Source organism: Parasteatoda tepidariorum, chromosome 10 (genome assembly GCF_043381705.1).
Source record: "Parasteatoda tepidariorum isolate YZ-2023 chromosome 10, CAS_Ptep_4.0, whole genome shotgun sequence".
Lineage (NCBI taxonomy): Eukaryota > Metazoa > Arthropoda > Arachnida > Araneae > Theridiidae > Parasteatoda > Parasteatoda tepidariorum.
The window spans coordinates 77,748,653-77,773,025 of NC_092213.1; the positions used below are offsets into that span (position 1 = coordinate 77,748,653).

At 32.0% G+C, this 24,373-nt stretch overlaps 1 protein-coding gene across 1 annotated transcript in view; it reads right to left on the reverse strand.

The window, feature by feature from the left end:
• The window catches only part of LOC107454708 (uncharacterized), a 248,392-nt gene that overhangs the window by 106,958 nt on the left and 117,061 nt on the right, over positions 1 to 24,373 (reverse strand). Inside the window, exon 3 of the mRNA XM_043050141.2 lies at positions 22,052 to 22,265. Coding sequence (XP_042906075.1) covers positions 22,052 to 22,265 — 214 coding nt within the window. The remainder of the gene's footprint in view (positions 1 to 22,051; positions 22,266 to 24,373) is intronic.

Genomic DNA, 24,373 nt, shown 5'->3' on the forward strand with positions numbered 1-24,373 from the left:
AGGTAACCCAATGCATTGTTAGATGACTTCCTATTGTTAGGTTGTAAGCTACTGTTACCAATTAATCTAAGTAAAAACGTTTGAAATCTTATTTTTAAAAAATATCTATGAAATGTTCCTTCACTGGGGTGTGTTCCTTCACTGGTTGGTTTACCTTATATGAACTGAACTATCTATATTAAACCTCTGGGCACTTTTCCCATTCGTCTTTAACTTGAACTTTGTGGTGGTGGAATGTAAATGAAGTAAAGGAGTATTCATGCGGATCATTGAGTTCTGACTGTGTAGTAGGATACACAGTAGGATGATCAGACCATAATGTAAAAATGTGAGGTATAACTTGAGCTAAGCTGGTATGGTGAAAATCATGTTATGTATAAGCTATTGATCTCGGGAATATACTGCTATTGGTGTGATATTCTTGTCTTCAGTTAAATGTTTATCTAGGAATATTTCATAGAAATTTACTGCAGAGCAAGAGGTTGCTTTTTCATAGAATTTGATATTTATTTCAGCTATATGTTTGTATAGTACATCCATTTTGAGGTCGTGGTAGAGACATACATGGTATCTATAAGTACTAATATTTGTGGTACATACATATTAAATAAGAGGTAGAATAAGAGGTAGAAACAAAAACTATAAAAATTTAAAGAAAAACAAATAATTTAAACAAACTATAAAATTTTTTTTTTAAAAAAATGGTAGTCAATTCATTTTAAACTGTCAAGCAAAAGTTTTAATTTGAATTCAACAACAAAATACTAAATTTTTACTTTAATTTCAAAACAACAAGGCAAATATTGCTAAAACCAAGCATTATTACTTATATTGTAAATACAACGCGGTAGTTTAAATATTTCGCTTCGTCCAAAAAATAAATAAAAAAGTCATAACTCATAAAGTCATAGCATCGCATGTAAAGGCAAGAAAAATTAAAAAGGCAGTGTACATCTTAAAGTCTTTTTCATTGAAGACGTAATTGATTTTTTAAATTTTGTCAAATCCCCAGATATCAATAAATCAGATATATAAAGAATAGATAAATATTTTATTTTATAGTAGTCATTGTACAGCCGAGTCAATTTTGACTTTACTATTACCAATGTTAAACTCTGTAGTCTTGCAATTTCGAACCCAATCCAGAAGATGAGGGAACTCTTGGATCAAGTATTGAGAGAAATTTGTTTTCGCGAATGACTTGTTTTATATGGAACTAACCCGCATTTGCGTTAATTTGAATTCGCCAGGATTCGAACCTGGATCACCTCATTGTTAGGCGAGAATAGATAAATATTAGGGAAGACATTTTAGTTGACAAATTTATTGAAAGAAATTAATTTATGTGAGTACTGATTTACCTATTCAATTTTCTGAGCAGCCATTTTAAAAGATACACGAAGGCTTTTAAGAGAGATGATATATGATTTAAAACCTTAACTAGTTGAAGGTTTTGAAAAGGCTAAGAAGAGAAGTGGAAGGTTTCTTTTTGGTATATTCAAGTAAAGGGTTTTCTTTTAGCTTGAGAAATTTAATTGCTGGGCTACTGTTTTACTTCAGTTATTTTGAGCTATTTACCAACATCTGTGAGCACATCGTGAGATTATCCGAGTTTAAAGTGACAACATTTACTTACTAGAAAATGATTTCACCTTTTTTTCCTTGTAATCAAAAAGCGTTTGAAAGTTCTTGAAACTCTGTGTTATGTAATAAAATTTTCACGAAATATAAAAGAAAAAGAGAAGAAAATTTTTTTTTTCTTCCGCCGACTGAACTTTTCACCGATACTAATTCGATTATACTCTTGCAAGTGCTATTTTCAATGAAATGCTCAACTAATTATTTTTTTTAACACCGTTAAGCGTTTTATATGCTCAAAAAGTAATTCAGAAGAAATGCTCCATGCCGTAAATTTCGCTAAAACCATTTATAGCCTAGTTTGCTATTTAACGACATGAGATAAAGACGAAAACCTCCGCAACAAAATCAGCGAAGCGTGGTTTTCACTATGCGATAGGGAAGCACTGGATTCGGTTATTATCAGCGAAACCGAGAAAGAGGCACACTCCGGTTTCTGTTTCTTACTTGAGATGAATGAAAAGAAGGACCCGGTATTTACTAATATTTAGTGCGCCGATAAACGGCCTGGTTATAAAGGTGGAAGAGAAACTTCGTCGAGTGCCGGTGCCGATAAAAGTATCGTTCTTGGCGAAAGAAAGAATGAAAAATAAATCTTGAAGTTAAGGGGAAAATAAATCTTAACCCATAAGCTGATTGTATCTTGAGGTGCTTGACAATAAAGTGCTTGACACTTTCGCCAAAGATTCATTTATTTAATTTGGAAAATTAATTAAGTGAAGAGTTTAACCAGGCTGTGAGAGTAATTTGCGCAAAGTATGGTGTTTTTTTTCTGTACAAGTTTAGAGGTTTGCCTTCTTCTTAATATCGTGAAAGAAGTTTGTTTTTATTAAAGAAAATTATTCTTTGAAAACTGAATTATTTTTTGACCAGGGTTATGATCATGATGCTTGAAAAAAAAGCTTCATTTATTACTTTTTTTCGATTTAGAAGTAAATTTCTTATAAAATTGAAACTTATTTTCAGAATTTGTAACATACAAAAAAAAGTAAGCACATTACTTCTGAAAAACGAAGAGAGAAAAGCTTGTGATAAAAGTTTTATAACAATCGTTTCTCGCTTTCAGAGACAAATATAAAGTTATTTTTTCTTTTATTCACGTGATGAACGTAATTTTCAAAAGCATTTATTTTATGGAATTGTTTCATTTTATTTTTATATTTGTTAGTTTGCTTAAGTCAAAATTTTAAATAGAAACTTTAATTTTAATATTAGCTTTAATTTTTAGGAAAAGATAAAACTTTTATTTTCATCCGACATCGAGCTTCAGATGAAATTTGAATACTTTATTAGAATAGATTTTGAAGTTTTGAAAGGCGACTATTTGGAGATAAACTCTACACTTTTATTTCCATCAGGCAATGATGAAATTTGAGTACTTTAGTCCGATAGATTTTGAAGTTTTGAAGGACAAAGAATTCTGTTCGGAGATAAACTCTACCAGCTGTTATCAAGAAGCAACTGACACTTCTATTGTCAATACGCACAGAGGTACAATTAAAGTTTAAGCTTTCTGTCTAATCAAAAAAAATAAACAAAATTCTGATTGAAAGATTCGATCCTCGCAGACTTTAAAGCGAATTAAATAAGCGTGGCGATAGAAGTACAATTTGAAAGATGATGTTATCGAATATTATTCATCTTTCTCTTGTTGCTGCGAAAATAGACTTAAAGGTTTAGGTTGCTCTAAAGAGCAGGGCACATCGACTAGAGGTCTATTGTACCCAAACCCTAAATCATGATTAACAAGAAAGCTTTATAGATGAAATAAAGTTCAGCAAACACCTTGCACTTCCCAGGTCTTAATGCAATGTTGCCCTAAATGCTCAAATCTTTGAGCAGAATAGACCTTACAATCACAAAGTATATGTCGGGAAGTTTCCTCCTCACGAGGACAACCTCGATAAAGAGAATCGGATGCAACATCCATTATGTAGAGGTGAGACACCTTAGTTGTATCCTTAGGGTACCCTCCTGCAGTCAGTTCCTGTTTAGCTTAAGAAGCTCTTTTCGACGCACACTAGGACAGTCACGATTCAGCTCTTTAGCTTGTCTCTGACCATCCGAATTGCGCCATTGCTCATTGGAAATTTCGCCATAGAGCTGCTAAAACAACAATTCATTTAATTTTAGAAGAAAATTAAGGATTTAAAATGTAACATTTAAATAATTGTTGGTTTGACTAAAATCCAAAGATACAAATTCGACCTTCACTGAACCAGGATATCGCATAAAATGAGGAAATAAAGAGAGAAAAAACTGAATAAAAGAAGAGAATAAAGAAAAATTCGAATGAAAGGGAGTAAAAAGAGGAACAAAATAAAATGAAACACGAAAAAAGGAACCAATTGAAGAGGGGAAAGAAGAACTAAAAAGTTGAAGAAAGAAAGAACATTACCATGCTGAAAAGGTATAAAATGAAAAAGCGAAAGAAAAAACCCAAATAAAAATGTAGAAGAATAATCAAATAAAGGGAGAAAATAAAAGCTTGACTTGATATCCAAAAACTCACCCGCAATGAAAATATAAAGGAAGACCAGAGGGAGTTGAGTGGTTAATGCTACATATTGTAAATGCATTTCATATTATGAAGCAAAAATAATTTCTATTTCAATTCCTGAATATATCAACAAACGCATTTCTTGAAAAATCTCAAATACCCAGAAAATTGCGAAGCAAAAGTAGCAACTTTTACATCAGATATTCTTACCGATTTTTAACTCAAATCTTCGTTTTCTCTCGAAGCATAAAAAGTTAACTCTTTTGACCGCAGTAGAAAAGAGAAGAAGAAAAAAAATCTTGCCGCGACTAACCGAAGGTTTGGCTGTAAAACTCCAAAGCGTGTTATAAATTCCGAAAAGGCAGTTCCTCCCGTCTTATCGCCATGTGCCATTCCTCCATTTCAGTTGACTGGGGTATTCATAAAACGAGCCATACATACCGCCAAGGGTATAAAATCCGTAAATCTTTATGACGACAAGAAGATTCTTGGCTACCTTTTTTTATGTATAAAAATTGATCTGGGATTATTGTAAAGAAGAAAAGGTATGTCCACAGCGGTTGAAGAATGAAGCCCGTATTGAGCACAACGTCTCCAAATTGTTGTTTTTCTAAGTGTTTTTGTTTACCTACAAGTCTGTTTGCTTCTTATGATAGAACAAAAGCAGTTTATCGTCCGAAGATAGAGGTTTCTGAAAGCTTATGTTTCTAAATATAGTATCAGGTAGTTTTGCTATAAAAGGCGGAAGTGTTTTGTCCAGAAAAAAGAACATTGCAATTAGTTTGTTCTAGGAACAGAAGATTACCAAAAGGCTTTGAAAAAACTTAAGATTTATTTACGGCAATTCATTAAAAAAAATTCTATATTATGGTTATAAAACTTAGGAATAAAAAATAAAGCAACATGTAAACGATTTTTTTTTATAAATTATAGACAAGAATGGATTCATTAGAAAGTGGAAATACAATTTTGAGATTAAAAAAATAGCTTAAAAAATTTATTCCATATACAACTTTTAGTTTAATTCATTACAGCGCACTGTGGGCCAGAAGACCATAATCTTTGGCCGAAAGTCAAAATTACATTTTCAACTACAATATGTGTAGACAGTTTTAATATCGCCCAAATTAAGTATTCATCATCATTCCAAACATTATAATTTACTTTTTTGGGCCAACGAGAGTACAATGTAATGAAAAATATGTTAAAAAATTTTTTTAAATGTAACTTTTAAATTTATATTTCAGAAATATATATTGGAATTTCACCTTACTGTTACATTTTTGTCAGAGTAATTAGTCTGAAATGATAGTACAATTTTTCAATTTGTTGGATTAGTTGATACTCTTGACAAACTTATAGTTTATATCTTATCATTTGACATTTTAAAATGTTTGAATCACTTTCGAAACTTATCTCCAAAAAGTTACTCGAGGTAATTAGCTGAACTTTTTTTGTTGTCTTCTTTGATGTTTCTTCTTTCGAAAAAACCTGTCCCACTTTGCTCATATTGCAAAGGTGGACTAAATATACCGAAAAACAAAAATTATGTTTCTTTTCATGTTTTCGCGTTATTTCGTAATTAATTCGCGTTATTTTGTAATATTACTTCGGAAATATAATTTGTTTTTCATTTTTAATATAAAATTACGAAAATAATTATATTTTTATTGCTATATTTAACTAATTAAACGTATTATAATATTTTTTTTATTTTGCTCACCATATTTCAGCCGCCATTTTATTTTGTTTCTGGTATTTTTAGTGTATTTCAAAATTTCAACTATGAATTCAATTTACCTGCACATAAAAACCCCCAAATTTTGAAACAAATTTTATCGCAATACTAATTTTGGTAACAAAACCTTGGATGCTGGCCCACTGTGCAGCGTTTTGAAAAGTAAAAAAACAGTTAGAAAAATATTTCTACTATTGCCGTAAATACTATGTGTGTCCGAATAGTAAGTACCGTTTGGGAAAAGCTCGCATAAAATTTCTGGAAGCATTTTTCATTAAAGCAAGGGAGTCATCCCCCCTGCAGGGGATCAAAGGTAGCTTGATTATTAAATGCGACCTATTAAACCCTGTTTACTTTGAACCAAAAAACAAAAGTTTAAATATAATTTTAAATTGCTCAAAAATATTTAATTTTTAGGCATCACTTTAATTTAATATTAACAATAGTGCAGATTTGAACGTAAATTGTTAACATACCCTGGTAAAAAAATCTTGTCTAATCCAAAATAGACAATAAATATTATAATATTTCCCCCATATTTTATTATTTTTTTCGGGACACAACGACTGACACTGAATATCCATGTCTGAAAGTTTTCTTTTTCGTTCTTGTAAGTATTATATTATTCGGAATATCTCGTTTTCGTTCTTGTAAATATATTATTCGGAATATCTCGTTTTCGTTCTTGTAAATATTATATTATTCGGAATATCTCGTTTTCGTTCTTGTAAATATTATATTATTCGGAATATCTCGTTTTCGTTCGTGTAAATATTATATCACATTATTCGGATTTTTTTTGTATATAATTCATAATATTGACCTATTAATTCAGACTTAATTCATTCGTTGCCTATGGAAAATAACTCAGTTGAAGAGGCAGGTGCCGTAAGGCAGATACCTTGAAATATACATTTAAGCAAAAGCATTATGCCTATAAGTTTATACGTATATAGGCGGGGAAAAACAAGAACTGGTGAGACTCATTTTACTTTTACCGGAAACCAGCTATAATTGGAATAATTTTACTACCAGTTTTTCCCGTCTTACTTTCAGCCCTGTGAATACCTTACCTACGCCGCCATTTTGTAAAATCTTTCCCAACGGCTGTCAAATTGCCGGTTATGTTCTTAAATATTTCGTGAAACATTTTTTAACTTGTAAATTAAACTAACCATATTTTTAAAATCGCGGTTACTTAATTCTTATTTCTCATTTCTTTTTACTCTAAATTTAATTGAAATTGATAACTCAGTTTCGCGATTTAAGTATTTAAAAATAATAAAATATTCTTTTTATTAAGATAAAGAATTTTCCTAGAAATTTAATTGAAACAACCGAGAGCTGACAATTATTTGAATCAGTGTGGGTGTCAGTAATTATCTTCAATAATAAAAATATTTCCCAACTCGTATTTCAACAGAATTACTCCCACGCCTGGTGGCCTTGTTATCTTCCGTCTCATTCTTATCTTTTGACACACGAAATTCTATTTCAATTAATTGAAAAGAATTCTCTCCTATTCTGTGTCTTTATTGGATAACAAAATCGAAATCAAATAACAGTGGGGTTTCTTATTAATTTTGTACAATGAAGGTTTAATAAGTAAGCTGGGTATATATTATTGGCAAAATTTTTTAGCGAGCTTAAAATGAAAGCTCCGTTAAACATGAGAATTTTATTAAAAATAAATCGGAATTTTATTAAAAATAAATCAGAATTAAATTTAAATGTAATACATAATTATTGCTTCAATTCTCTTTTAAACTGATTTTATTGGACAGTATTAGTTAAACCGTACGATCCAACATCTTAACTTTTAGCAAAATACAGGACTACAAACAACTACTTCGAACTCACCGTTGTTCCAGAAAATGTTTCTCTTAGTGGTAATTGAGGTAATGTGTTTATAATTTGATAAATTAGAATTAAAAGAATTTTTTTGCAACTCAGCACAGAAAGTTTAAACAAAGACCTTTAAGGTCATATAGACTTGTCTCTGAATTTATCTACGTCATGCAGGCATCTGAAGGGCAGATTTGTTGGCCACTTTTCCAGGGGCACCATATTTGGTGGGCCAACGTTGCTCCCAGAGTAAGGACAAATAGTACAGAGAATGAAAGAACATCCATGCCTTGCCCGGGATCAGAACGCAGAACCTTTCTGGTGCAAGGCCAGTTTCCTGACCTCTACACAGGCCTGTCGGCGTCTCAAAATATATGTTTCCCAGAATTAAAGAACTAACAACAAGAATTGTTTTCTTAAAAAAAACATATCAGTTTATTTATGATTTATTATTTCACATACACAAGTAGCTTGAAAGTTCATTACAACGTACAGCTTATAAGCTCTTGTCATGTTGAACAGGCCACACAAATCAGAAAAGGACATAACAACGAGATCCAAACCCACTACATCTGTGCTACAGAGCGTTTAGCAGGGAAAACCGACAGTTTAGTGAAGCTGAAATTAACTGATCTTTCAATATAAATGGAAACGATGACAATCTCGAGCTCCATACCTGCTCCAGTTCCGGTTAGAAAGTTTGTAACTGCTTACTACAGTTTATTCTGCGAGGCGATATTTTCAAACGGATAATTTTATTTTCAATAATGGAAATAAATTAGATAATTTTTGAGCTCAAATCTGCAGTATTTCATAAGATATTATTATTATTAAGTGAGCTTGAAGTGAAAATTTGTTTTAGTTATTTATAGATATATTGTTAAAAAAGGTGACATGGTTGCTAGATTTTGAATAACCCGCTTTTTTGTCAGTCCTGATTTGGCCTCTTTCCATTTGTTTATTACTGTTTGTTCTTGTTGCAAGCTGTGCACCATCTATAGTTAGTGTTAACATATTGTTCGAGGAGCAAGATTAAGCTTATACGTTATAATTCAGGTTTTAAATTTGAAAGTTGGCATACATTATTGACAAGGTAAGAAGTGTTTTATAACGATTCTTTTTTTAAATGTTAGGTTTACATATTTATTATTGATCAGACCACATGCTACTACTACTTAACACTACTATTTCGCAGTTAATGTTAAAATAATATACCCTTTAAACCTTTGTAAACACAAGTAATAAGTAATCAAATACCCAGTTTGCAACAATCCCAAAACACAATGATCACGTTGCGAGCCAAATGGCTTTAAAATACACCGGAAACAGTAACCGGAAGTATAGGCGGTATAAAGAGCTTGCAGCGCTTCCTGGTATAGAAGACACCATCCATTCAGGTTTGTATGATCGTTAAAATGTATGGCTTATAAGCTCTTGTCAAGTTGATGAACAGATAGCCAAGCCTGCCAACTACTTCCCTTTTTGCAAAATATTTTATAAAGTGGTAGACATTTAAAAACCAAAGGTTTCGGAATTTATGGTAATTTTGCCAACAAAATCATTACCTTGCGAGAGCTGGAGCAAAGTGGCGTTGCATATGAACTTTTAAATCATTTATATATAGTGGCGTGGTAAATCAGTTTAAACGAATAAAAAATAATACATTAAAGCATAAACTTAAGCTCCCACTAGAATAATTTTTTTACGAAATGCTTGAAAAGTTGGCAGCCCTGGATAGCTAGAACTAATACAAAAATAATACAAACTAATTCCTAATGGTGATTCGCTGTATTAGATTTAATGAATTTAAAATACCTTCAAAATTTTCGCAACCGGAAGTTTTGGCACATTATGTGTTTCTGATGAGCGGTTGCCTGCGTTCTTACAGTACAGATTTTATCATATTGAAGAAAAGCAGATCAATAAATCAAAAGTAAATTTGAATGCTGCACGATATGTCTGGTTGAGCCGCGATGGCTCAGGAGATGGAGCGTTCGCCTTCCAATGAGGTGAACCGGGATTCGATCCCAGTGATGGCTGGTTGATACGAATTCCGTATCCGGCTTGCACCGANGATCAATAAATCAAAAGTAAATTTGAATGCTGCACGATATGTCTGGTTGAGCCGCGATGGCTCAGGAGATGGAGCGTTCGCCTTCCAATGAGGTGAGCCGGGGTTCGATCCCGGTGATGGCTGGTCGATACGAATTCCGCATCCGGCTTGCACCGACCACAGTGCTGACGTGAAATATCCTCAGTGGTAGACGGATCAGGTTAGAGTCCCCTTGCCGTCGTTCTAATAGTGGGAGGTTCTCGCGGTCTTCCTTTCCATGTAACTCATATGCGGGTTAGTTCCATCAAAAAGTCCTCCACGAAGGAAAATTTCTTCCAATACTTGATCCAGAAGTTCCTTTGCCTTCTGGAATGGGTTCAAAATTACAAGGCTACGGAGTTGAACATTAGAAGTCTTAAACCCCAAAATTGGGTCGGCTGTATAATGACGCTTATAAAATAAAAAGATATGTCTGGTTATTTTTTTTTAATTTTGCAGATTTTGAGTTCATAAAACTTGAAAGATTCAATTTACTTACGTACGATTGAAACTCTGTGGGGTTTTTGCAGTTTGAGTGGATAATAAACCTGCAACGATGCTTTTAATCTGAAATCTATCATTTATAGCGAAACCGATTCTTATCGGTGTGATGAATTGCTTAACGATCAATCTAAACAAAGAGGAAGAAATTCATTAATCGAGCAAAAAAAAAGTTCTTTTTCGCATTTCCATTCCTCCAATTGCATCAAACTTCCCATTTACTAGTAATAAAGAAAACAGACAAACAATAAAATACCATGTTTTTAACAAATAAATAAATAAGAATTAGAAAGCGTTGAAGTTACTTCGTTCTTTTATTGGAATATGCACAGACGAATGAATGAGTTCAAAGAATCGGAAATTCCGGAAGAAAATGGAGAAGAAAAAAAATGGCGCAAGATGAATACAACTTTTCGAAGTTTTTTGTGTGATCTGTCGCTTTAGCAGAGGTAAGATACAAGGTATAAGTTAATGGAAATGTCTTGTATTGCTATTCTAGTGAAAGAAAGGAATAAAATAATATTTCTTTTTCCAAAAGAGATGAAAGAATTGCTGAATAAGGAAAAGAACATTTCAAATGCAAAAAAGTATTTATATACTGTCTTTAGAACTGAAAAGTATCTACGAATTTAGTTTTTTTTGTTCTTTTTCGAGATATTTTTCCATATTAAAAAAAAATCCATCGAATGAAAAGAGTGCTGAAATATATTATTTGAATGAGGAACTACGATTAGGGCTAAAAATAGTTTCTGTCTAAGTTCTTGTAAATGACGAAATATGATATTTGTAGTGATTGAATAGAAACTGCAGTCACAAAACTACTAGTGAGCCATTTTGAAAACGCAGCCTTTTTTTTGGCCTTAGATATATTATTTTATATTTATGAGAGGAAAAAAAATTCTAGCAAATGTTTCTTTTTTCAAATGGCAAAAGTTACAAAATTGAATTTGGCATTTTGATATTTTGTTTTCAAAATGTCACCATTTTTTTTTCTTTCGGAAATATTTTTTTTAGATATCGTAGAGAATAAGCGAAATAAATATAGCGAATTTCGAATCATTCTGTTGCCGTTTCAAATAAAAACTGTGTTTTTCTTTTCTTTATTGAATTGTATGTCTGAATCGAAGAGGCTAGCCAACATAACACAATGATTAAAAAAATAGTGTGAAGAAAATATAGTGGATGTAAAATTCAATAAATATATTAAAAATATTTAGCTCTTATGCTTATTTATTTTATATTTATTCTATTATACATGCCAAAAATAAACTACTGCTCACTTAGCAAGAGTTTTGCCGACAAATGGATGATATGCATTTATTATTTTTGAATTTTTTATTCTATGCATGTTTCATATAATTTTTGTAAGTGGTTGAAACCATTTTTGGTACAGTTCATTTTTCAACCAGTATAACAAAGTTTTCATAAGCAATTTATAGTCATATTGAAATTAATATTGTATACTGTATCTTGATAACATTATTAAATACACCGAAGAGCCATTACATTATGACCACCCTCCAGCTATAACAATGGGTTCGCCCAGGTTTTAATGGTTTCTCGTCCAAGAACAATGTTTTCATGGGGCACATTAGGACCCATAATCCTCATAGAACAATCCCTGACGTCTGTAAGCTACTTGAACATAGTTGGAGACCAGGTTCACCTATTCATGGCAACAGTTTTTCCTGCGGGGGATGGTGTTTACCAACAGGATAATGCACCATGTCATAAGGGTCGAATCGTCGAGGAACATTCCAGTGACTTTCAAGTCATGTCTTGGCCCCCAAATTCACCTGACTCTAATCCAATAGAGCATTTGTGTTCCTACTTGGAAAACCAAATTCATGCTGCCACGCTACCCCCTCGCAATGTTAGGGAATTGCAGGAACAGTTGGTGAGTGCTTGGTAAAAGATACCTCAGACTACCTATCAGCACCTTGTGGAATCAATGCCACGGCGGGTGCTAGCAGTTTTGAGGGCTAAAGGTGGTCCTACGTGTTATTAGAAGGGTGGTCATAATGCAATGACTATTCGGTGTATATATGATATGCACACAAAAATTCACCAAGTACCTTCCAAACCTTTTATGTTNATATATACCTGACATCCTACGACAGAGATAAAAATAATTTTAATAGATCTGCTGCCTACTACTGAAGCAAATGTAACGAACTCATACTTACGGTACTTTGTGTGAGTTATAGGTTGTCGAGCTGTTGCCGAAGGCGGCTAGTTTTGCTGTATATGACCTATTGATTTATTTAGAATTTCATAAATATTTGGCGTGATGACAAGCATGAATCATTGCATGCATGATAAGCAATCTAGCATTATGTAAAATTTTCAAATTCAGAGTAGAACCTTGTCTATAATAAGTTTACTTTTTCTATAGAACTATTAATCTGCAATATTAGTACCTTAATTAGCAATTCCTAAAACATCCTTAAAATATAAAAGTTTTGACTAAGGTAGTTGAAATAGTTGAAACAAATGGTAGATAAATGTGGTTAGAATGGAAATTTTATGGTTAATGGACTTTTATGGTTAATGGACTTTTATGGTTAGAACGGAAAAATTGTTAAAATGGTACATGGAAGTTGTGACATCATATAATTATTCAAAAATATCACAGAATGTGTTATTATTTTTCCAATGAAAAGGAAAAGAATCAGGTCTAGGATAAGAAACTTAATTTTTAATTCTTCCATGCTACCATAATCTACAGTGTTACTATATTCTTTAAAGTAGTTTCAAAATCTTCATTTTTAACAGAATTCCGTTTAAATCAAAAGTTTGATGCAATATCTTTTATTTTATCTACAGCCTATATCTAAATCGTAATTAAAAACTAAGATTATTTTTTGTCACAACTTGCTTTCTCTATTATAGAGTTCTGAAAGACGTACCATTTCTTAACGAAATTCTCTGCTAGGATAACTGTCGCAGCCCATGGCAGTTTTATTCCTAAGGTATGCATGGAATTTCTTGATGAAACAATGGCATATATTAGCCAAAGCAGGAAAATATGGTCCCGTCTTTCTAAAGATATCAGGATAATCCATCAATCTATTAGACATATCCCTGTCCAATTTTTGTGTCCTTCCAAGTAGGAGATTTCTTGGCGAAGTTTTCTGTTTTCTCCTTTATGATCATGCCAACTTTATTCCATTAAAATAATCGTTAAAAGTCTTTGGATGCTTATGATTATACTCTTTATATCAAGCGATTATCAAGTATCGGATTCCTCGTCGTTGAGATGATGTCATAATGAGACATGAACTTTCAAGGTTAAATTTAAGTATTTATCTAAAACTTTACTTGCTTCTTCTCGATGAGGTATCGTTAATTTTTACACAGTTTTTGTTCTTTAGTTTTTTTTACTACTGTTACTTAATAGTAGTATTTTATTTATGACTTACTAGATCTGAACAATGGGTTATTTTTTAACCGTTGTTGAACAGTTAACACAATTTTGAGTTTACGACTACCAATGCTCAACTCCTTAGCCTTGTAATTGTGAACCCATTCCAGAAAACAAGGAAACTCCTCAATCAAGTATTAGGGATAATATAACGAGGTGAACTTTTTGATGGAACTAATCCGCATTTGAGTTACATGGAGAAGAAAACCACGTAAACCTCCTGCGATTGACTTGATGGCAAGGGAGTCTAAGACATGATCCGTCTACTACTGAGGATTTCACGTCAGCACTGTGGTCGGTACGAGTCAGGTACGGAATTCAAATCTAGCAGCCACTGGTGGGATTCGAACCCGGTTCACCTCATTGGAAGAAGAAAGCTCAATCCCCTGAACCATCGAGGCTCATTACTCATATACAGTAAAAAAGTGAGCTAGACATGAAAAACACCGAGATTAAAAAAAATGACAATGCCAATAAACCGATAAATTGAGATATTTTCATGGCCAGTTACATTAGGGTTAAATATAATTTCTCCAAATACGTACTAGGTTAATAGCCTTCACCTCATTAGGAAGTGAGCGTTCTATCAGCTGAGCCACCACGACCATTGGCAACAGTTTCAAAGGAGCATAGAACAGAGCCTAAATGCAAGTACACTTTTCTTTATGAAATGGTTTATATTATTCCCATTTTTCTATCCCACAGCAATGATTTTTTAAGAGAAAACAACAATTGCAACTGTAAATATCCTTTCAGCTAGAAAAGAAATATTGTTCGCATATCAAAAAGAAAACAATCTAATCCATCAATCTCTAACTTAATATCCAAAGTCTAGTTTTAGATCTTTACATATTCCCTTGCGGCTGATGGGAGATCTGCTGCCCCTGTTCTTTTCCCCACTCAGCCCTTCAGCCAAACTTTCAATATCTAAAGACTTTCTCCAGCTTGATTGCTCCGATTTCTAGAGAAGAGCTGTAAGAATACAGCAATGATGACATTAGCCACGATGTTGATGGCTATTTCGGTGCTGGCTCATTCGGTCTCGATCCATATGAATGAATATCTTATTTCTCCTCTGAGGTTGAGGATATGTGTGGAGGCCTTATTTGGCCTTCGCTGTTTATGGGGGGAATTTATGTGAGAGCTATATTTACTTGATGACACTCTAATGCCTCAATATGATAGAGATGATATTGATGACTGGTTTATTTGAATAAAGGGAATTGAAGTAATTCCAAATCTTCTTTTGAAGTTATTTTTTTTATAATAAAAGCAAACATTTCATTAGAGAAATAGCTGTCAGCATTTCTTTTATGAAATGTTGACGTTTTTATTTTTAAAAAAAATATTTCTTAAAAAGTTTAACATTTACATATTTCAGCGACTTAAATAATTATATAAGTATATGTTATAGGTATTAATTCGGTTTTTCGATTGTATATTTAATACACTTTAATGTCCATTAAATACCATGTCCATTAAATAATGTCCATACAATCCTTAAATATACTTTAGGATATTATATATTCATTTAGAATATATTCTCAGAAGATATCACAAATGTAGGAATAAAATTAGAAGAATGAAGAAAAATTAGAAGAGGCCTCAAATTTTTGATTTTCTGTTGCAGTTATTTTTCTTAACAAAAATTTTGATAAAGTATGAATAAATGTCATAAAAAATTGAGACATGATTTTTCACTTAATTATATGGGGAGAATTATTAACTTTTAAAAAGAAGTAACACAAAGAATCAACACGTAAATAAAATTAAAAAAACAACGACTGAACCTAATAGCGATAAAATGATTTTGTCTTTTTTATTTTATTAAATGTTTTTTGTTAAAAAGTCTCCATCATGGGCTGCGACTTGGAATATCCAAACCACTTTAAACAATTTTTATTTTCATAAAACCTCTATTTTAATCTGGACTGTGACTTGGAGCCTCCAATTCCCATTTAATAATTTATATATTCATAAAACTTGTGTATATTTTTACATAGGCAGTGACAAAGCATATCCAAATCTGCTTCAATAATTTTTGTATTCATAAAACCTTTGCCTATTTTAACATGGATTGCGACATTGAATATCCATATAAATTTAAATATTTTTTATACTCATAAAACTTGTGTCGATTTTGCCATGGACTGCGACGTAAAACATCCAAAATCCCTTAAAATTATTTAAATACTCATGAAATGATTATTTCGATTGTTAGATGAGTACTCCCTAACTCTTTCTCTTTTTTTCCTAAAAAACATAAACATATGAGCAATCATTCTTTATGGTGTATCAAGTAACGAGCCTGTTTTTGACATTAGTTGCTTGTACGAAGCGAGCAGATTAATCGCAATTTTCGTCAACTATGCTTCATCTAATACTTTAATAATAGAGTTTAAAATCTATTAGACGTTGATTCCTCTCATTAATTTCAAGTCTATTCTTGCTTAGAGTTATATTAGGTCATTCAATAACATTTGTGTTTACGTCAACTATCACGAAATACCTGCTGTTTGAGAAAATATTTTTTTCTAATAATTGAATTGCTATTTGTATAAATTAGAATAAAAAGAATTTTGCCAATCATCATATATAAATAATTTTTAACATATTAATAAAGATTTTTTTAAAAATTTATAACCGTCGTTAAACAGTTGACCCAATTTTTGGGTTTACGACTCCAAATATTCAACGACGTAGCCTTGTAATTTTGAACCCAATCCAGAGGACAAGGGAACTCCTGGATCATGTATTTTGAGAAATTTGCCTTCGTGGAGGACTTTTTGGTGGAACTAACCCGCATTTGCGTTACATGGAGAGGAAAGTCACGAGAACCTGCCAGGGTTAGCCTGACGGCAAGGGGACTTAAGCCCACGATCCGTCTACCACTGAGGATATTTCATGTCAGCACTGTGGTCGGTGCGGATGCGGATTTGTATTTATCATCCATCGTGGGATTCGAACCCGGTTCACCTCATTGGAAGGCGAACGCTCTATTCCCTGAGCCATCGCGGCTCTCAGCGACAAATTGATGGATTCTGCGGGATCGAAATTTCGAATGAATACATTATTAGACATCTTAATCAAAATTCTGTTACCTAGAGTCTCTTTTTACGCCGATTTTATTTATCATTTAAAAAAAAAGTTACCGGTTGTTTATTTAATTTAAGTCGCCATGTGACGGGTGGTTATTTCCAGGTATAAGTAGAACCGCATAATTACTAGTTTTTTTCTGAGGAAATAAAAAATGACTTATTAACTCTAATAGCATGCATATATTTAAATTATTGCCTGGAAAAAATGAACTGCAGTGGATGGTTTCTAACTAAGAAGTGTAAAATTTTTATTATTTTAGATGGTTATTTATACGTATACGATTTGGATGATTATTATACGTAATACGGTTAGAGGTAAATGTAAGTTCTAGTTTTTTTTTCTGAGGAAATAAAAAATGACTTATTAACTCTAATATCATGCATATATTTAATTTATTGCCTGGAAAAAATAAACTGCAGTGGATGGTTTTTATTTAAGAAACGTAAAATTTTTATTATTTTAGATGGTTATTTATACGTATACGATTTGGATGATTATTATACGTAATACGGTTAGAGGTAAATGTAAGTTCTAGTTTTTTTTCCTGAAGAAATAAAGAATGACTTATAAACTCTAATAACATGCATATATTTTAATTATTGCTTGGAAAAAATGAACTGCAGTGGATGGTTTCTAACTAAGAAACGTAAAATTTTTATTATTTTAGATGATTATTTATACGTATACGATTTAGTTGATTATTATACGTAATACGGTTAGAGGTAAATGTAAGTTCTAGTTTTTTTTTCTTTCTGAAGAAATAAAAAATGACTTATTAACTCTAAAGCATGCATATATTTAAATTATTGCCTGGAAAAAATAAACTGCAGTGGATGGTTTGTAACTAAGAAACGTCAAATATTTAGTATTTTGGATGGTTATTTATACGTATACGATTTAGATGATTATTATACGTAATACGTATAGAGGTAAATGCAAGTTCTAGTTTTTTTTTCTGAAGAAATAAAAATGACTTATAAACTCTAATAACATGCATATATTTTAATTATTGCCTGAAAAAAATAAACTACAGTGGATGGTTTCTAACTAAGAAACGTCAAATTTTTATTATTTTGGATGGTTATTTATAGGTATACGATTTAGATGATTATTATACGTAATACGTATAGAGGTAAATGTAAGTAGTCTGCAAAATAATTTTTAATTTAAAGAAAATGCGCTTGAGCGGAAAGCATAAAATACTTCAATAATTCTCATTTATTGTGCTCAAAACTTTTTTGTTGTCAACCCTATTAGTTCAGACGGACATGGGGGCTATTATTTCTTTTTTTTTCAGGAACAGTGTGAAAATAAGCATCAAATTGCACGTCTATAAAATATAAATGTATATACGATTGCACAAAAACTATGCTTTAAAACTTTCAGGCGACAACTTCCTCATTCGAATGAAATTATAAGATGTCGAATTCCCTGATGGAATCGTTCCATGTCCGTAAATTGATTGTCGAGAGAAGAAACTGATTGTGTAAAAGCTATTACACTCGCACTCTCTGGGGATCTTCCCTGTCAGAGGGGAGGGAAAATGCTAGAATTGTAGGGAAGAATAGGCGTAAACGAGACAATTTCGGTGTGTAAATTGCATTAGAACCACGCCTAACAGAGAATTGTTTGATTTTCAATTGAATGATTCTTTTCTTTTTTTCAATTCTCGCGTATAAACTTTACAACTTTCAAACATTTGATATTCATTATAAAATAATAGAGTTAGTGAAATTTATTTAATCCTTTATGTGACCTTTTTTTTCTGATAATGTTATGTTCAAATATCTTTTTGAATTTGAGGTTGAGAAATAAAAAAAAAAAAATTAATTTAGCTTAATTAAATTGATTTTTTAAGAAAACATTCAGCTTAATATCTAGTATTAAATTGAATTTATTCTACAATTAAATTTTGGAGGGATAAGGTTTGAAAGATGGCAAGGATTTTCAAAGTTTTATCTTTTGTAAGGAATTGGTCATAAACATAAATTTTTGTGCTTATAAATAACCGAATTTATGTATAACTACTAATAAACTCGGTGAAAAATTATCAAATTACAAATGCATAATAATCAAATTACACTAGGGAAAAAAGCCGTCTTCTTGACCATATGCTAACTATTACTGTTATCAACTTTTATCTAAACTAAATTCTGTTTTTTTTCTTTTGTATTTCGACAGCAGATGGAGCCACACAAATTATAGGTGTGACGTATACTTCTCAAGACTCTATGAAGCTTTAAACTGAGAGGCAGCATCATCATAAAAATTACTTACTTACATAGTTTTTATACTTACTTTTTATAATACATTCTATATAATGCGTTTATTAAAAGACAGTTGAAAATAACTTCTTTGAAGTTAAATATATTTTTCTTCATCACAAGCGGAACAGCCCCTTGTAAATCATAACTCTCTCAACCTCGCTTTCTTTTATAAATTACAAACTTTCTCCAATTTTTAATTTTCAAAAATGTTAAGTAATCCAACTTTTTGTTTGTGGTCTTCCTTTAACTTGGAATTTGGAAAGACTTTTTTTAATCCTTAAAATTTAAGTGGAATTATCAACCAAGCTTCTTCAAACTTTCAATAACTTGCAGTATGTTATTTGTAGTATGTCTAGAAAACTCGTACAGTTCAAAATTGCACTGATAATTGTTTTTCAAACATATCTAGAGCTGAATGTTTTTATTTAAGGTCCATGTTTCACAGGCATGCCTTATGCCGCAAGAAATATAAAGAGTGGCAACAAAATAATCAGTCTCTGATAAAGTAAAAAATGGAATGCTTTTATTTATAAGTTAGACAATCGCTTTGACATTGTAAACAATTCTTTTTGACAATGTACTTCGACATTGCACACATTACAAATGCACTCAAAGTTATAAAAATACCTGAAGTAAGGGAATTTTTGATTTCATAACGGGAAGAAAAGGTTCGATGATAACAGGCATTGACTAAGTGCTAGCTAAAATGGAGCAGATATCAGCTATGAAAGAAGCTTGAAAAAAAAACGATTACCGAAGGAAAGTATGAGAAAAAAAATAAAGCAACTGTTACATTCACATCATCTGAAGATGATACAGATGAAAGCTGTAGCACAGAGAAGAAAAATAGTTCCGAAAAAGACTTTTTATGTTCAACATTTCAGTCAAAAAAAAAGGACGATTTAATATCTTGACAATCTCCTGCAATCATCCTCTGATCGAACAAAGATATCAGATCGCAAAGAAGTAATTGTCATCGCAGAAACTGCCATGAGCCTGGGTCACATCCTTGGAGATTTGGCTATAAATAGATCTTCTAAGATTAAGAAATGAGCGTCGACTCCAATTATTTTTCATTCTTAAAAAAGAATTTAAAAGACAAGTTCTTTTAACTGTGCGCTGAAATGGTTAACTTTTACCGGAACTAACAGGGAAAGAAAAAGTAGATCGTTTATCTATTGTAGCTTCTAGAAGCGAAGTACTTCCTGTAGCTACAATACCATCTGGAACTGGAGAAATTGCGACTGAACTGTTCTATCTGCTGTTTGCGAAGCCATACGCAATCTGGATATTACGAATGTTTTGACAGAGCAAGCTCAAACACAGCTCAAAACAAAAGCTCTTGTGCTTTCCATAAAGAAAAAAAAACTTGAAAAGTATTTATGTACTTCGCAAGTTGCCATTACATTATAAAACTTGTTATTCGGTCAGTTTTTGATATAATTTTGGGACCAAGTTCAGCTCCTGACGCTGCAATATTTAAACGATTTCAAATTTCATGGAGCTTTATTGATGGAGAAAGTTTTTGAACTGGAATGAATAATGAAACAGTTCCGGATTCTGTAATTGATATCAAAGACACTATGCTGACTATACTTACTGGACTAAGCACTTGACATACTGACTATAACTTGACATGCTGATTATGCACTTGACTATACTTACTGCACTTGACTTTGACTGTAAGTGACTATAAAGAATTTTTTTATTCAGTTACTATATTTCTTGGAGGAACTTCTCCTCAAAATGCAAGATTTTTGGCAGCAATAGCTGTTCATTATGTTCGCTGGGTGTCTAAATTTCTTTCTAGTATGAAAATGTCAATGTTTAAATCTTAATTCAAGCTCATTATCAGGAAGAGAAGCATTTACGCAACATGTCTAGATTATTAGTATAGTATACGATAAAGTCTGAATATCTCCTCCGATCACATCTGATCCAACTTATAACATTTTTCAGCTGCTGAAAATACTTATAGATTATTTGGCATTGAATACCAAAAGCTGCATCTCAAAAACCACTAAAGCATATTTGAAGATCTCACAGCATTAGCCGTATTTGACAGTAACGTGCCTGTTTTTAATAAACGACTTATGAAGGCTATGAAAGAAGTAAACAGTGAAAATGATCCTGCAAAACGTGTTTCCTTGTATTTGAATCTTTCAGAGAAAAAAAAAAGCTTGGAGATTTTGTGACTGAAAGATCAGTTGCATTGTTTAAACAAACGGAACGTCCATGTGAATTCGTTGAAGTTAATCCAATTGCATAGAGAGATATAAAAGATTTCCATCAATTTTTCAAACTTATAAAATTTATGGCAGTTATAAATGTGGTATTGTTCTTATTCAAGATTTCAGTGAATTATTAACGAAAAATGAGTCTGAAGTTAAATTCCTATTACAAGTGCTTGAGGACCACAGATCCAGACAGAAGTAAACATACACAATTGACCCCAGGTTCATCAATGTAAGAATATAATTTGATTTTCAATAAATAATAATTTGCTTACACTTTTTCAAGCTGATTGAGCAATCGCTATTTTAAATATTTTATACTGAAACTTGAACACACACACACAGATATATATATATATGAACACCACGAAAAACGTGTGCGTAGCGTGTTTCTGAGGATGAAATAATTTTCTTCTTAGCGATTTTTCTTCTATCCAAGTACAACTCGTTTTATAATAAGACTTATGATTGTTATAAGTGGATATACACATCTCACTACTAAACATTGACATTATTATTGCATAATCCTTAAATACATTTAAGACAAGAATGCATTGTTTTTAAAAACAACAGCTAATAAATAAATAAATGAGTTTCCAGAGTTATCGTTCTGAAAATAAGCACAGGTCCTCAAAAAGAGTTATTGACGAATAACAGATGAACGAAAGTGATAAAAGAAAATAAGTTTATTAATAATAAAAAGAGACACTCACCTTTAACTTTCCGGGGAGGGCAATTTTATCGATTCTCTCTACTCTGGCTCCTCCGTTGCCCCTTTGCCCCACTTCTTGAGGGTATTCAGCGAAACCTCCCATGGGATGCCGCTCCCCGTGAGTCACTACATTCCCATAATGGTATTGAGTGTGAGGTTTGGTGGCCTTAAAGGGTACTCTACCCATTCCACCGTCGCTCCACGCCGTTCTATACCTGTGAATAGATGAAAGAACAGTTAAAGAAACAGGTATTTAATTGTAACTGTCATAAAAATTTCACTGCAATAAACCGATACTTGTTACAAATGCTACATATCATTGAGACATAGTACAGGGTAATTGAAAACTGAAGGTACTAACTTAAGGAACTAATGAAACCAAAAAGAACTTAAGGAACTAAAGGAGCTTTAAGAAAGGAACAAACTAAACTAAAGGAACCAGTGGAGTACACATAAATGACTGCAAAAAGCAATGCAGGGTCAAAGATGTAGTTCTAACTACGCAGGAGGTTGTTACGACTTTTCGCACTGGTCTTAGATTATGGAATCTAATCTATGAATTCAGTGTGATCGAAAAACATTTTACCCTTTACAACCGGATGTAATCTGAATAAGCAGAGGATCACTTTATATATATATATNATATATATAAATAAAAGTGATCGTAAAATTTACAGAATCGAAAGCCCTATGGTCGGTCCCTGAGCAGTACCATGGCTGCAAGGATCTGGAGGTATTTTCTTTCCCCTTAAGGATTATGCCTAAATCGAAAGAGGTCTCACACATGAATGGTGCTGCCATCTATATGTGAGGTTATGAGATAAGATGCACTTTTATTTTTGCGGTGGTCTCTCGTCAAACGAAAAGTGCACTTCCCGACTTATTCTCAAAAAACTAATGGATGGCTAGTTTGGCTCGTCCAAGTGTCATTAAAAACACCAATAAGCATTTATATGTTTGAAAACATCAAATTGTCACATTTCTAAACTTTCAAGTAATATCTTAAGTAAAGAAATGTTTGCAAGCATTAATATAAACTTGACCTTAATATGCGATACGCATGATATGAAACTTCATCTAATTTCATTATCAAGAAAATCATGTTTTTTTTCTTCTTTTTTGTACTTATGATATTTTTTTGTAACTTTTGGACCACAATGAATTCGCTTGTTTCTATCCTAACATCTATTAGGTAGTTCTTATGGTGTCCTTTTTTAAGGTGGTGATTAAATTACACCACTTTAAAAAGGTGACTTTAAAATTTTTGAATCACATTTTAAAGTGATATATATATATATATATATTTAATTACTAAAAAAAACTAAAAACTTCAATTCTTTCAAAATTATTTTAAACTTTCCGAGGAAGACTCAATAAAACATTTTGGTATACTTATTAAATGATACGACAGCATAAAAATTCAAAAGAATACAAGTTTAATTTCTTGAATGCTTCTTAAATCATAAAAGCACAAAAATACAGAATGTATTTTTAATTTTTCGTATACCTATTAAATGATGCAACAGCGCAAAAATTAAAAGAAAAGGCGCATATTTGTTTCATAATATGTATTAAAAAATGAAGCAGCGCAAAATTCAAGAGAGTCCAAGTATTTTCAAACTTGAGAATTTATAAATGTATACATTCTTTTAAATTTTTGAGCCATTTAATTTTGTGTGTGTACCTATTAAATGAAAAGCAGCACAAAAATCCTGGGGAAAACATGCATTTTTTATTTTTTGTATTAAATTTTCAAAATACCACCACACTAAACTCCAAACTAATGCATGCCTTCATTCAATTTTAGAAGATGTTTCAAACCCGCTTAAAAATTAATTCCAATTATTTTCTAAACGTTCGCAAAGTTAGACGATTCCATGGAGTAAGAGGTACAGATAGCCATTTAAAGCCATATTCTAACACGATCCCCGCCTCCGAACAAGTCAATAAAGTTGTGAGCAGAAACGCACATTCTGGGACACATTCATTATTGGGACATTTCAGGCTGGTCTAATTAAGGCCATTTAGGGCATTTCAGGCGTGCATTTCGCATTCCTTCCGTCATCTGAGCAACGTGATCCAATGGTTTATTCGTAGTAGTTGTTAGATATAAACAAAAGAGGTGCCATAAACCGTGACATAACATTATATTCAAGTGAGGTTGTTGCAGATATGTTGAGGATAACTTGAGGTTTAAATTTTATCTATTAATTGTATGTAATGGAAAATAAACGTTTCCATTTGTTTGAGTGATATAAATATTAATTATCAATTACTTAAATGCAAGAATATAAACAAAAAAATGAGCATTAAATCATGCCAT